The 14,975-nt window shown below is 53.5% G+C and overlaps 2 protein-coding genes across 13 annotated transcripts; one reads left to right on the top strand and one right to left on the bottom strand.

The window, feature by feature from the left end:
- Positions 1-888: 888 nt before the first annotated feature.
- On the top strand, positions 889-14,891 carry Znf219 (zinc finger protein 219). Of its 12 annotated transcripts, none has more exons than XM_051176813.1 (5): positions 889-1,088; positions 11,349-11,436; positions 11,716-13,141; positions 13,417-13,548; positions 13,821-14,891. In XM_051176813.1, exons 2-5 carry the CDS (start codon positions 11,431-11,433, stop codon positions 14,432-14,434), a joined length of 2,178 nt encoding a protein of 725 aa, XP_051032770.1. In that variant the 5' UTR covers positions 889-1,088; positions 11,349-11,430; the 3' UTR covers positions 14,435-14,891. The 12 variants fall into 12 exon arrangements, with proteins under 12 accessions (XP_051032770.1, XP_051032773.1, XP_051032766.1 ...); XM_051176810.1 differs by lacking the exon at positions 889-1,088 and adding an exon at positions 1,739-1,847; XM_051176812.1 differs by lacking the exon at positions 889-1,088 and adding an exon at positions 1,881-1,999.
- Positions 1,808-4,480, bottom strand: Tmem253 (transmembrane protein 253). Its single transcript, XM_051176819.1, is given in 6 exon segments — positions 1,808-2,038; positions 2,272-2,346; positions 2,676-3,023; positions 3,686-3,742; positions 3,837-3,947; positions 4,326-4,480. Coding segments are annotated over 5 exon segments (699 nt in total). The 5' UTR covers positions 4,434-4,480; the 3' UTR covers positions 1,808-2,038.
- Positions 14,892-14,975: the final 84 nt, after the last annotated feature.

Here is a 14,975-nt window from a genome sequence, read left to right as displayed (position 1 = left end):
TTCATGTAGAAGTTTGCTGAACTAAACAAGTAGAAACAGGTATAACTGCTAAATAGACACATTTCAACTATTTGGCGATTCAGGGTTCAAATTCCTAACCTTTTCCTTAAATTATTTCTGCTTTCCCTCATCTTCCACAATACCTTCCCTATGATGACACTGTTGTGATTTGTTTTGATCAATGGACTGTGATGAAAGTTAACATGCATCTATTTGGGGAAAACCATTGCAGAATTCACGAACAATTCTTCATGCTTTGTTCACATTGTTGGTAAGGGCGTGTGTGTGTGTGTGTGTGTGTGTGTGTGTTGTGTGTGTGTGTGTGCAAACTTCATGGTGACACATGCCTTTAATTCCAGCACTCACAAACACGTGGATCAAATGGGAGTTCAAGGACAGACTGATCTACATGGCAAGTTCCAGGCAGCCAATGAGATAAAAAAAGCGATCCTCGGCATCTAAGAGATCTTAATAATTTACAATGAGCAAAGCCCGTTGCCAGTTACTTCGGACAACAAATGAGAAATAAAACCACTGGGATCTTGGCCTTGAGTATTCAGCATTGTTAAAGGACTCGTTCATTGAGCATCTCTTAAGATCCGGAATGCAATTCCCAGGCTTCTGATCACAACAGTAAAGGCTGGAAGACAGCAAATTGCTGATTCCTCCTAATTCCTCCTATAGTTTCTTTGGCCACCACGTTCTGACTTTGAAGAAAAATATTCTTTTCAGGGCCCTCCACACATGATTTCTGCAGTTTGATTGGGGGAGAGAAGAAATGGGGGAGGCCCAGATTGGGTTCTCTCCATTCCAGAGCCTGATCCCAGAACTGTCTCCACCCACTAATACTCACACGTAACTTTGTCATAGGGCGACTATTACCACTCCCAAGGTGTCACAAACAGAAAGGATCTGCAGCTGGCGCCACTGCAATGTCAAGGCAAGCCAGGCAGGCTGCGCTCTAGCCTCACTGGTACCTGGGCTTGCCTGAGCCCGGAGAAGCAGCATTTTCTAGGGGAAAGAAGCCTTCTCAAGTGGGAACAAAAATGTGAGGCGAACACCCATCCCGGGCACTATGTGAATTTGGGGTGAGTTCTCTTAGGCCTAGTTCATTTCTACTTTTCAACGGCTACTAAGCTGCCCCCTGGTGTTATCGGGATCCACCATTTTTCTGGGCTTTCCCCCAAACCACCGAGCCTGTCATCTTTGTACACTCGCAGAGGTCATAAGTGGTGTGGGCTCAGTGCAAGCAGTTTCAGCGACCATATCGCAGCAGGGATCAAAGGCCCGCCGGGGGCTGCTAAGAGCCTGAGCCTGCGCAGTCCTGCTCCCGCCTTGGACAGGGTGGCGGCCACGCGGGCTCGGTCCACCAGCGTGCTCGCTAGAGGCGGGAAAGTCCTAGGTCGGTACCCCGCCTGCCCAGCCAGCCAGCCTGTCCTCTCCAGCGCCGGGTCCTGGGGGGAGGGGGCGAGAAGGGCCGGCGCCACTGACTCATCATCTCCAACCCCCTTCTCGCGCGCGCTCCAAGTCTCAGGACTTTGAACCTGGGCACTGGCGCGAGGGGCGCGGCGGCAGCACCTGGGGAAGCGCGGCTCGGCCAGGCGCCGGCCCCCAGCCTTTGCTAGTGTCGGCAGCTGCAGGCAGGAGGGCTCGAGACCCCCAGCCGAATGCGGTTGCCTGGCCGCGGTGGTGGCACCCCTGTGCGCGACAGCCCGCCCGGCTCCTCCCTGCACGCGGGGCCAGTGGTCGCGTCCGAGGAAACTCGGCTAGGCCCTGCTCCCAGCGCCTCGCGTCACTCAGCAGATGCACAGCGCCCCCGCCGCCGAGGGAAGGCTCTTTATTTTCCAGTAGGTCACGGGGTGGCGGGGCATCCTGGGATTTGTAGTCTCCGTTGTATTAGGCAGGACCCGGATCCAAGGGAGACCTGGAGCACAACCGACGCGGATTCTGGGTTGGCGGGTGCAGCAGCCGGGCTCGGAATGGATGGGATTGTGAAAAGGTGAACAGACGGAAACAGTGAGATGAGGCAGATGTGAAGCTGGATGGAGAGGCAGGGAGGAAGAAGCATGTCAAGTGAGGTGACATCTTCCTCTCATGGGGAAGAAAAGAGATTTGGGCCTGGTTTGAAGGGAAACTGAGGGCACGCCTTCGGCCTTCATGCACATCTCTGAGGAGTTCAGTTACAGTCCGAGGGAGGGACATAACGCAGAAGTGTTTGGAGAATGCCCCCCTTGGAGTAGGAGGACAGTGGCACCTGTCTTACCCACTCACTCATCTGTTGTTTCCTGTGCTAGCCACCACGGGACCATTCTCCAAACCAGAAACCTCCTCCACCTCCGAGAGACCCTGAAACAGATATGAGCAAAATTTAGGGTCAAGAAAGGAGAAACCCCAGGTAGAAGCAAAACCCTCCCAGTTTTTCGTGTCTGTCCAATAATAATAATATTAAGGTAGCTTATTAATGTTTGTGCACTTGTAGTCCCAATCATTAAATACCCAATTTCTTTCCATCCATCATTAGGGGGACTAACGTTCAGTGCCAGAAAGGCAGTCAGTTTCAACCCTTCATTTCTCTACAGCCCCACTGTTTGCCCCTAAGTGGTATTGACTAGTACAGCCAGAAGAAAAGTTAGCAGGAAGCTTGCTGCTTCATGTTTCCTCCCTGCACTCCGTACCTCTTGTAGCTCCTGGTAGTGCAGACTTGATCTTGTGAAGCATCCTGGCTTCCTCTGGCTCAGCAAGAATAAGGCATATGTTGAGACCAGCACTCCTCCTAGGGTGAAGGCCTCAGCACTGAGCTCTAGCACCAGTAACCCTGTCAACTGCAGGTATCAGGGTGAGGATGCTTTGGGAGGTACAGTCCCTACTTTCTCCTGCCCTTTCTTCCCTGTACCGTTCTCCCCCAGCAGTACCTGGGAGGGGGCAATACGGGCAGATCCCAATGCTGTCTTCATCACCTCGATCACCAGCACGATGAAGCCCAAGATCAGGTTGAAGGTGTTGGATATCATCATGGCCCGCACCTACCAGTGAGCCAACTCAGCCCTGCCCAGCCTAGGGGACTCAATACAAGCTCAAACTCCACCTACAGCCTAGCTAAACACAAAACTCAGAGGCAGCAGGACTGGTGGTATAGATAGGCCTGTAATCCTTGACACCTAGGAGGCAGAGGCAGGGGGATCAAAAATTCTAGACCTGACTGGACTCCAGAATATGTTCAAGACCATCCTGAGTGAACTTATTAGGGGGAAAAAAAGCTGGGGCTTTAGCTCAGGGGTAGTGTTTGCCTATTGTGCATGTGGCTCTAGGTTCAATCCCCAGCAACACACACACACACACACACACAGGGAGAGAGAGAGGAGGAGAGAGAGAGAGAGGCTTACAACCTTCTGCTCCTATTTTACTTTCTTGCTTTGGTCAGGACAAACAGCTGAGAGGATAATTGCTCTTTGTTTGAGGTGTGTGTGCACCCATGAGTGTGTGTGTGTGTGTGCACCCAATGAGTGTGTGTGTGTGTGCACCCAATGAGTGTGTGTGTGTGTGTGCACCCAATGAGTGTGTGTGTGTGTGTGCACCCAATGAGTGTGTGTGTGTGTGTGCACCCAATGAGTGTGTGTGTGTGTGTGTGTGTGTGTGTGTGTGTGTTGGGCAGTAGTAGGGGCAGGCCTGTGTTCTCTCCTCTCACCTTCCAGATACAAGGTGCTCTCCGAAGCTCAAGGGTGATAATCCCAGTGAGGAAACCCTAAATGGTGAGAAGAGCAATTTGTGAACTCCAGTCTTATTAGAGAGAGACCCCTAGGACCCTCCTTCCTTTCACCCCTTGTGGTGGATCTTACCGAGGCTCCAGGCCAGAGTGGTAGTGCCGTGGCCATATGACAAGCAGAGCTCAAGCATGCAACGGAGATAGTAAAGGGCACCATGGCTGTCGCCAGCCATAGCTGGCTCACCTGGAGGCCAGAGTTGGGTCATTAGAGGGGACTGTCAGATCCTTTCTCCTCACAAAGTGTTTTCATCTTTTCCATACCAGTAATTGGGATACGTGCCCGGTAGAGGAAAGTTTAAAAAGGGCAGTTAAAAAGGTGAAATTAGATGACGTTTTTTCTTCTGTCTCATTTTATAGTTTTCTTACCTTTATGTTTTCCCCAAAGGTAAAGGCAAGCTACCTTTGGAAATGAATGGTTTTACCTTACTAATTTCTACATGCCTCCTCCCCCCCCTCCTAGGCCTAACACTGTATCTAGTACATGGTATGTATTCACTGAATATGAATGGAATTGAACTGGGTATAGTTCGCCAAAGCCTGAAGCAGGGCAACCTGGCCTCACCGCCACCACCAATAGGTGTCCACTTTGCCTGTGTCTTGCCCAGTGCTGTAGCTTTTCCAGACGGAGGCTGGGTCTCTCCTGCCTTGGCAGGTCAGCAGTATGATCCATGGTTCCCTTGACTATAAGAGTGGTGCTTCCTAGATTGGAAAAATTCATCACGGGACCATTCAGGAAATGAGAACACATAGCATCTCTTTCACTTACCCCTGTGCCGACTGCCAATTCAGAGTTTTCGGCCCGGAACGTTACACCTACCTAGTCTGAAGCAGCCACTCCAAAGTGTTGGATCTCGGCTGGGTCCCAGTACTCCTTAGGGCCTTGGTAGCTCAGTGCAGACAACAAAATTTTCCTGGCACATAGTCTGTCAGAGCTGAGGTGTGGTGGGGCAAAGATCACTATGAGGGCCTAAGGATCCAGGGAGTGGCCCCACGCCACAGACATCAGCCTCGATTCACCCCACAGGCCACCCAGGCCTGCCTTACCCGCCACACTTCCTGTTGTCCTGTTTCTCCCCATCTTCTTCAGGCCTCACTTACTTCATCCCTATGTGCATGATCGCCCCAGACCTCAGTCTCCCCTTATTTCCATCTAGTCTTTGTTCTTTGGCTCCCTCCTCAGATTACCTGTTCTGCCCTAGTGAGATTGTGTGTTACTGTGTGGATTGCTCCTCCTGGAACCGTTCCCGAGCAGTTTGTGTTCTCTGGCTTTTCTGGACAGCTTCTCCCTCCTCTTTGCATCTTTCTCGAAGGGCAGCACTAGGGATTCATCCCTGGGCTTTGTGTGCCCTAGGCAAGCTCTCTACCACCCAGCTAAGCCCTTGCTCCTCCCTTTCTTGAAGGCTTTTTGTGAATTGGACATTGACAAATGGGTTAAATGGAGGGAGAGCCCTGTATATAAGTGTAGTTTGTTTCTGACTCAGGTGCCCAAATGTGATGTGCAGTCTTGAAAAGGATACTACAGCAACAATGTTTTTGAAAGAAAAAGGTTCCTGTAGCCTCAGCTCTGCCATTTTTACAGGTTGGTGACCTTGGGTACATTATTGTGACATTAATTTACCTATTTGAACTTCAGTTTATTTCCTGAGAAAACAGAATTAACAATATGCCCCAATGGGTAGCTGACTCCAGGGTGACTGGAGCAGCATTACAGGTGCTTGCTGAGAAGGCCATGCAGATGGACCTGTTGTCCATTTTCTGTAGGGCTTACTCCGAAGTTAAGGGGAGGATATTTATTTCCACACTAAGAGAACCAACTGGCCTGACTGTATACTTTACAGATCAAATGCAGGAAAGAGCCTGAGGTCTTGAGATGAGACTACCTGTGCTTGTGTCCCTGATCTTTCTGGCTGACCTTAGTGAAGTTGCTTAATCTGTTTCCTTATCTGTAAAGAGAAATTAATAATACCAATCTTGTGGGGTTGCCTTGAGCATTAAGAGAAACGCTTATGAATTAGTTTAACCCAGCACATAGCACATTAAAAAAAGGTGGCTATTATTATTTATAACCACGGGGTGGGGGAGGGGAGACTGAGCCAGAAGATCCCTGGGAGTTGAGGCCCAGGAGAAAGGGAAGAAAAGTGTCTTTCCTCATGAGCCACTTCTGCCCTACCTCACTGCTGAGCCAAAATCACAGGAGCACTGTGTCCACGCTGATTTCTTGGGCACAGGGAATCGCAGTTTAAAGGGAACCAGACATCTGTTTGTGCCTGGTTCTTCTCTTTTCAATCACCAAGAGTGTTGACTTTATTTAATGGCAGGGTTGAGAGGTAGGCCTGGCGGTGAGGATACCTGAATTCGCAGGTCAGTGGAAGGAGAGACTTCGAGCACCTTTGTCTTACCTGTAAATGGGAGCTTATAATAGAGGATTACTGGAAAGATCTCATGCTGCTAAATACGTGAACAAGCATCGAGTAAATATTGACTAAATCTGAGTATGCCACTTAGGAGTGTGCAGCCTCTGTTTGGGCTATAATCGCGTCGGGAGAAAGTATCACATCCCCCTCCTCTCTGCATCTCCCCCAGTGTTGAGCACAGCACGGGTGCTTGGTGAGCACTCAGTAAATATTGTTGCATTGAAGAGCCATTAAAGTGTCTTAAAGAACGGAAAATAGAATTCGTGAGGCAGGAGCGAGAAGTGTTTATCAAGAACGGCAAAGGCGGAAGAGTAACTTTAATAATGTTTCTTGTACGGCAGACATTAACTATCTCTATAATCGCCCCTCCTCCTCTCCCAAAAGAGAGACAAATTGTAAGGGAGAGGCTTTGAGATAAAACCCCAGGAAGAACTTCCCGAGCCTGTGCATGTTGGGGCAGAGGCAGCGGCAGAGCCAACTCCTTCCCTGGTATGTCCGGGTCTAGGGTGGGAGGGGCAGTCCTGCTTGGAGGCTGGGGGAAGGACGAGATGACCTTTCACAATCTCCTCCAGTCCCCTCGAGGAACGGTCTGCGCGCCCCACCCCCGCCCCCTCCTCCTCGCGCGACGCCCCCGGCCCCCCCAAGGCCCGCACCCCCTGGCGGCCGCCTCTTGCCGCTCCGGGGGTCCCCCGGCCCCGGAGCCCGAGCGCGCAGCCCGCCGCGCCGCCCCCCGCATGCTAATGGCCGGGCCGCCTCCCGCCGAACACAATGCGGGCCGGGCCGGGGGCGGAGGGCCGGGGAGGGGCGGGGGCCGGGCCGGGGGCGGGGGGCCGGGGCCCGGCGCATCTCCCCCGGCCCCACGTAACGCTGACGCCCGCGCCGCCGGCCCGCCGCCGCCGCCGCCCGCCCGCGCCGCCGCCCGCCGGGGCTCGTGAGTAGCCGCTCCCCCCGCGCCCCCCCGCCGCCCTCCCCGCCCCTCCCGGAGGGGGCGCGCGGGAGCAGGTGCAGGGGGCGGGGGCGGGGGAGGGGCGCCGCGCGGCCCCGGCAAACTTCGCCCGCAGCTCCGGGGGGCGGGGTGGGGGCGGCGGGGCAGGCGTGAGAGTTGGGGGGGCCCGGGGGAGGGGGTCAGGTGGGGGAGCCGGGAGCCCGGCACGGAGGGGAGAGCCGCGGCGCGGGGCGGGGGCGCGCGGCTTTGTAGGGGCCGTGAGGCCGGGCGCCGCGGCCTGGGGTGCGGGGGGCCTGGGGTGCGCGGTGGGAGAACGGTGAGCAGAGTGGAGGTGCTCCCCGGCCCAGGTGCAGCCGGCGGGGGTGGGGAAGGGGCCCAAAGTCTCCGGGACCGGGCTGGGCACGGGGGGGGGGGGAGGGGAGAGGATGGGGGTGCTTCTCTCTGTGTCCCAAACAAAGTGTCACAAAGAGCTCGGCCCGCGGCAGCCGCGGAGGCGGCTGTAACTCTGCTTTTGTTCTCCTGGCCCGGGGTAGCTGAGCTCTGGCCTCCCTATCTCCCGACCCTGCCCCCATCATCCTGGATTATTTTCCGCGGGTGGAGTGTGGGGTGAGCGAGCTGGTGGAGTCCCTCGTGTGAGATCACAGGTCCTGCTCTGCTTGCCTACCAGTTTTTGCGAGGGCTATTTTCCCAGAGGGGCTCCTACCCACCTCCCAGCCTGAGAACCGAGGCTCTTACAGGCACTAACACCGACTTTTTAGGGCCCGCTCTAGTTAAAGGGACTTAAGGCTGTATATATGTGCGTCCCCCTCCCCCATCCAGGCTCCTCAGAACTTTCAGAATCGGGGTCAAGTTAGGACATGCTAGAACATGGGTCTAGGATATGATTGTGTGTGTGTAGGGGGGGATTGTACCTCCCTCTCACCTCTCGATAGTTATTTGGGAGCCCATGACTGAAATTTCATGCCCCCCTATCTCTAAAAGGTGTCAAGGTTCAGTGTAGTGTGTGTTTGAAGCAGCTTTTAGAATAGTGAGGTTCACAGAACCATGAAGAGACCATCAAAGTGAGCTGTTGGCATGTATGTATTCTCCAGGTGGTCTCAACTGTAGACAGTCCCTGCCCATTTATTCTCATCTATCCAAGTGGTTCGTATTCATTAGCTGATTTAGGAGAGGAGAGATTACTAAAAAGGGGGAAAAAGTCGTGTGTTGGGGATAACCAGAGGCAAAGGCCTACTTACAACTAGGCCCCAGAGACTCTGATCCTTTGCTACTGAACACTTGACCTTAAAATATTTGGAATCACATGATTTGGGGTGGGGGGTGGGAGAATCTTCTTGGACCTTCGTTTAGCTGATTTTTCTGTAAGTCTTTTCACCATCAGTTCATCCTCCATAAGATTTGGTGGTCTTGGCCTGTTGCTTTGGAAATATTTCTAATTTGTAACACATCTCCGCAAAAAAATACACACAGGAGCAAGATAACCCCTGATTCCCACTGGGTGTGGAAAGTAGGTCAGCGCTACTCTCTGGCCAAAGCTCAGGGGTGGTGTTTAAGCCTTGAGTACAGAAAAATGTGAGGATTGTCCACAGACAATACATGTCTGACATAGGTTCCACACCAGGTCACAGACTGTCTCTGCTGGTGCTCTCCCCTATTGAGAGCGATTTATGAGCGAGACCTGGTTTGATGGAGAGATGACGGAAGCCATCTTGACTGGGCCTAGGAGGTCCCGGTGGATTTTACTGATTTTAGGCCACCTTCTGGGAAGCTTCCCCTGAGGAGAAATTCAGATTCCATTTTTGCTTTCTTAGGTGTCACAGCTTTCCATCCTGGAAACTGCTACATGCAAGAGTGTGGGATCTGTTGTTCGGGGGAGGAAGCCTTGAGGTGTTTCTGCTCCTTTTGCCTCAGATATTAGGCCATTTTCCTTTGAGACATTTTTGCTTGGTGTTTTACAGGCAATTTTAGAGGCCCTAGAATCTCCTCAGGATCAGAATATGTGCCCATAGGTTAGTCAGCTATGACCGTGCAGTATTCTCACACACATACACACCCCTCCCAGCCATCTGCTTCCTCTGAATATACCAGATTGGCTGTACACCAGGATGTTCCGGGAATCCCCAGGAAAGCAACAGAATGTGATGGACTCAAGTACGATGCCTCAGTAACTCATTCCAGGATGCACAAACTGTAACTGTTATGACATTCTGTATAGCTAATTAAAAATTTTCTAGGTATGTGTATTTTCTATTCTATTTTCAGTGACACCCAAAAGGCCATAGTTTCCTTGATACTCCCCCCACCCATAGTTCCCAAATAGGACTTTTTTCTTCCTCACCCACTAGTTTCTGTGTCCTCTCTTTGGCGCTAAGATGGCCAATGTGACCTCTAGCACTTCCTAGCTCTATCTGTGGTACTGAGGTAGCCAAAGTGGAGGTTCTAGTAGCCCACTGCACTCTCCATGGTACTGAAGGAATGGCCATCTGTTTTAATGTCTCTTGGGGGCCAGAAGTCTTGGGACTTAATATCAGACAACTGTCGAGTTGGCAGGGACTACAAATGTAAGGTTATTATAACTCATTGTCATAGACGTAAACTGAGAGATTCAGCGATTTACGCAAGGTTGTAAGACACAGGCTTACAATAGCCTTCTACCCCTTAGTTCTATTCTAATTCACCTTTATGCAGTTTTCAGTGAGCCTGATCAGACTGTTGGTCCCAGTGAAGGGCTTATTTGGAGGGTTCATAGGACAAGAATAGATGCCTCAATTTGGACCCACAGAAACACACACATTAAGTGACAGTGGCTGTCCAGTGACACTTGGGCAGGACCTTTTGTTAATGTATCTGATAATGCTCTCAAAGGTCAGAGTCTGCATGTAACAGGTGTTTGCCCCTTGGTAGTAGAGTCTTGCCACATCCACTCGATGTGGAAAATGCGCTTTAAAGCCCCAGACTTTTCTCTGCTGATAAGCAGGGCTCACTCCTGGCCCAGTTCACTTCAATTAAAGATTTGTAAGTAAAGTAATGCTTGAGTCCTTTTCTTTCTTAGTAATTCAGTTTCATAAGTCTCATTGTAAGGAAGTTCTTTATCAAATATTATGTCTGAGGTTAAAAAAAAAAAAGCTAGGCCCAAGTTCATCTAGCCTGAACAAGATACAAGGAGGAAGGCAAGAGTGGGTGACTTGTGGCCATCCACTGAAGTCTAATTCCATGACCTTGCCAGGAGACCCTCCCCTCACCATCCTCTCCCTCAACTCTCCTCCCTGCCCTGTACAGCACTTGTCAGGGATAGGGAATTTTAGATGGAGAATTTTAACCCTTTCCTGCTCAGAGCATGTGTGGATCCCCCTATCTGTGCAGATGGCAAGGCCCCGCCCCCCGTCCCTCACTCCAGCCTCTTGAGCTCAGAGCCAGTGTAATCCTCCTCTTGTGTGAGGAAGCCTCTCCCCTGCAGAGAGGAGGAAAGCCTGCCTCGGAACAGCTCTGGACAAAGGGGCTGAGATGCCCCATCAAACCACTGGCTCCAAGGTTTGAAACGGGGTGAAACCTAAATGGGATCTGCCGTTTTTAACCCCTTCCCTAGGCTGCTAGTGCCCCTTAACTTCCACGCCTCCCCCAACTCTCTTCATTCCCTCTGTAGCTGGCTCTCCCTTCACGCCCCTCCCCCTCCGTCTCCAGACTCTGCTGCTGGGAGGTGTTTCTCTCCCATGCATGAATGAGTCTCTGTAATGAATGGAAATGAATGGATCAGGAATCCAGGAAGGGGGAGGGGGAAGAGGAAAGACCAGAAGACTGGGTGCCGGCAAAAGCAAGGAGGAGGAACCTGGAGGGATTTTGGCTGGCTGGGCCTGGGTCTGAGGAGCTGGTACCACTTGGATAACAGGAGTATGGCTAGCCCTCCACATTTGTTTATCCAGTGGCACAGCCCAATGCAAGTGGAAGAGGGGTATACTATGATGGCCTCCCACATTGTGTGTGTGTAGGGGGGTGTTTTCGGACTAGGTGTTTAAAACATCATTTGGGGGAGGAATTCTTGGTTTGTCATACAAATTGGCTGATAAAAGAGTGCAAGTTTTGAGGACAGCAAACAAGAAGCATGTGATACCTCAAGGTTCAAGTAGGGAGAAGGGATGGGTTTTAAGAATACAGGCTGCAAAGCGGGGTGGCTTTACTGCTGAAAGCCAGGGCTCATCTTTCCTCCAATCAATCTGTCTTGTTTTAGCACCTCCGCACCTGTTGCCTTCATTAGCAGCTTTCCTTCCTCCTCCTTCCAACCCTCAGAACCAAAGAATGTGAAGGGGTCCATGGAGGTGAGTGAAGCTCTGTCCTTGACCTGCAAGTACCTTCAACGGTACTCCCTCTCCTGTCCGCGTTTTCACTTCTTAGTGTAGTAATATATGTTATTAACTTGGCCCCAGTATCTAACTTCCATCTATCCCACTTCTGGAGGTGAGAGGCACCAGTGTACCCAGGTCGGGTCCCAGCCTGCTACACACTCTTATTTTCCGTTCTTCGCGCCCTCGATACCTTTGCGTTTTCCATAGATAGGCCCTTTCCACCCTCTCCTCTATGTACATCTTTCCCTACAGGGCTCACGTCCCCGCATCTTGGTCGGCCACCTAGAGCCTTCCCCACCAGCCTTCGACGGCGAGCTGGATCTACAGCACTACTCCAACGGACCGGGTGTGAGCACCGGGTCGCCTGGGATGGGAGCAGTGGGCTGGTCTGAGACTCGTGCAGGCGAAAGGCGCTTCCCCTGTCCTGTGTGCGGAAAGCGCTTCCGATTCAATTCCATCCTGGCTTTGCACCTGCGAGCCCACCCCGGCGCCCAAGCCTTCCAGTGCCCACATTGTGGCCACCGCGCGGCTCAGCGGGCCCTGCTGCGCTCACATCTCCGAACGCACCAACCTGAGCGTCCACGAAGCCCTGCTGCACGCCTGTTGCTGGAGTTGGAGGAACGTGCCCTGCTGCGTGAAGCCCAACTGGGGAGAGCCAGAAGCTCAGGGGGCATGCAGGCCACCCCAGTCACAGAGGGCGTGGCACGCCCTCAGGTTCCTTCCTCGTCTGCCTTCCGTTGCCCTTTCTGCAAAGGCAAGTTTCGCACCTCAGCGGAGAGGGAACGCCACCTGCACATCCTGCACAGGCCCTGGAAGTGCAGCTTGTGCAGTTTTGGCTCCAGCCAGGAGGAGGAGTTGCTGCACCACAGTCTGACGGCCCATGGGGCTTCCGAGCGCCCCCTGGCGGCTACTTCGACGCCAGAACCCCAGCCTCCACCCCAGCCAGAACCCAGATCTGCCCTTGAGCCTGAGCCTGAACCTGAACCTAGGCCCGAGCCTGAACGTGAGGCGAACCCTGCCCCAACTCCTGCACCTCCGGAGGAACCCCCTGCGCCACCTGAGTTCCGTTGCCAGGTGTGCGGCCAGAGCTTTACACAGTCCTGGTTCCTCAAGGGTCATATGCGCAAGCACAAGGCCTCTTTTGATCATGCGTGCCCCGTGTGTGGCCGCTGCTTCAAGGAGCCCTGGTTCCTTAAGAACCACATGAAGGTGCACACCAGCAAGCTGGGCCCTTTGCGTTCCCCGGGGCCTGGCTCTACCCCTGCCAGGGCCCCTCAGCCTCCTGACCTGAGCCTGCTGGCTTATGAGCCTCTGGGCCCTGCGCTCCTACTGGCCCCAGCACCCACCCCGGCTGAGCGCCGAGAGCCCCCAAGCCTCTTAGGCTACCTGAGTGTACGAGCTGGGGAAGTACGACCCAATGGTGAGGGTGCGGACCCTGGAGCTGGCCGAAGCTATGGAGGAGGATTCCGCCCGCTGCCTTCAGCTCTTCCCAATCGTGCCCGGCGACACCGTACAGAGGAACCAGAGGAGGAGGAAGAGGTGGTGGAGGCGGAAGAGGAGAGCTGGGCCCGGGGCAGGTCGCTGGGCACTCTGACTTCCCTGCACCCCCACCCAGGTGAGGGGTCAGGACAACCTGCACCTGCCATGGGGACCCAGGCAAGACCTACGGCCACCCAAGGTATGTCCACACTTATTTCTCTCTGGGTTGCCCGCATTTGGTCAACACTTGGGCCACCACTCCTATAGTTTCCTTTCCAAAAGACCTGTCTTCGATGTCTTCTGGGCTTTTTTTTTTTTCCTACTGGGAAGCTTTGTGGCCCCCTAAGGGTGCTAATTCTTTTAACAAATCTACTTTCCCCTAAACCTCTTGGGCCTAGAGAGATGGTGGGTGTAATGGTCTACCTGACTGGGACAAGATAGTGAGACACTATAATTTCTTTTAACGTGTTACAGAAGAAAATGGGCTGCTGGTTGGAGGGACCCGATCCGAAGCGGGCCGTGGGGCCACTGGCAAAGACTGCCCCTTCTGTGGAAAATCTTTCCGCTCGGCGCATCACCTGAAAGTGCATCTTCGTGTGCACACAGGTGAGGAAGCATTCCTCATGGGGGAGGGGGTCTAGGAGAGGAAAGGTCCAGAAGGCAGGAGGTCATGCTGGGCAGCTTTCATATTCTTATAAATCACTTACTGGGGAATCAGCATTTGCTCTTGGGCCTTGGAATGAAGTTTGTAAATTGAGCAAAATGCCTGTGTGTGTGTGTGTGTGTGTGTGTGTGTGTGTGTGTGTGAGTGTGAGTGATGGGGGTACGCGCGCACTTGATAGTGACCCCATAACCTACTGTTAATCCGCTCTTCCCAGGTGAGCGTCCCTACAAGTGTCCACACTGCGACTATGCAGGTACCCAATCAGGCTCGCTCAAGTATCACCTTCAGCGTCACCACCGAGAGCAAAGGAGCAGTGCAGGGCCTGGGCCTCCTCCAGAACCCCCGCCCCCTTCCCCACGGGGCTCTGCCTCACTGCAGCCGCAGTCAGGAGCCAAGCCAACTCAGGCCTCTGCCACCTGGGTGGAGGGCACTGCAAGTACCCGGCCTTCTTCAAGCAGCACCGGAGCAGGGTCCCGTAGGAAGCCTGCCAGCCCTGGGAGGACCCTGCGCAACGGGAGAGGTGGTGAGGCCGAGCCCCTGGACCTGTCCCTACGGGCAGGCCCGGGAGGTGAAGCCGGATCAGGGGGTGCCCTTCACCGCTGCCTCTTCTGCCCCTTTGCCACTGGAGCTCCTGAGCTCATGGCCTTGCATCTGCAAGTACACCACAGCCGTCGGGCTCGGGGCCGCCGGCAGCCCCGGCCTGACACATCTCCACCCTATGCCCGAGCACCATCAGGAGAAACGCCTCCCAGCCCTCCACTAGAAGAGGAGGGCAGCCCTGGGCTGTCTAGATCTGGGGAGGCAGGTCTTGGGGGGCAGGAACGGTAGGGAGCCCTGTTAGGAGTGATTAGCTTAGTAAGCTTACCCCGCAGGAGCAGGGAAGCGCTAGAGGTAGTTGGGTAGAGCAGCCAGCAGGGAGCAGTGTGGGACCCGTATCCCAGCCCAAGGTGGACCAAGAGATAAAGTGGGCAGTGGGTGAAGGAGGGTGGGCAAGCAGTACCCACCCAGCCCAGGGGAGTCACAGTGCCTTAGAAGTGGCAGAGGTGAGGGTCAAAGAACGGGGTCCTAGGGCTGGTAGAGGATGTGTTCCTGGTGAGGAACCACTCTGCCAGTTTCTGCTGGTCCATAGGCATGAGAGTTTATTTTTGTATAAGGGGTGGGGGTGGGGGGCACTGTACCCTTCTAGCCCTGTCAGGGGCCCTGTAGACGTTGCTATTTTTGGTACGATTCCTGTCATCCCTGTTGAAGAGTCATGTCCCCAATAAACAGGTGTCTTGAGGCACAAGGCCCTGTGTGTCTGCCCGTGTTTTGGTCTCCCTAGGCGTTCTCATTATCAAAAAACTTGATTAAGGATGCAAAATTTGCTTTA

Source organism: Phodopus roborovskii, unplaced genomic scaffold (assembly GCF_943737965.1).
Source record: "Phodopus roborovskii unplaced genomic scaffold, PHOROB, whole genome shotgun sequence".
Classification (NCBI taxonomy): Eukaryota; Metazoa; Chordata; class Mammalia; order Rodentia; family Cricetidae; genus Phodopus; species Phodopus roborovskii.
This window is presented reverse-complemented; position numbering and strand designations above follow the sequence as displayed.

Coding starts and splice junctions, on each gene's coding strand:
- Znf219 (XM_051176805.1), top strand. CDS start 10,855: ATGAATGGAAATGAATGGATCAGGAATCCAGGAAGGGGGAGGGGGAAG. Junction 11,437..11,715: donor ATGTGAAGGGGTCCATGGAG/GTGAGTGAAGCT, acceptor CTTTCCCTACAG/GGCTCACGTCCCCGCATCTT. Junction 13,549..13,820: donor GCATCTTCGTGTGCACACAG/GTGAGGAAGCAT, acceptor CGCTCTTCCCAG/GTGAGCGTCCCTACAAGTGT.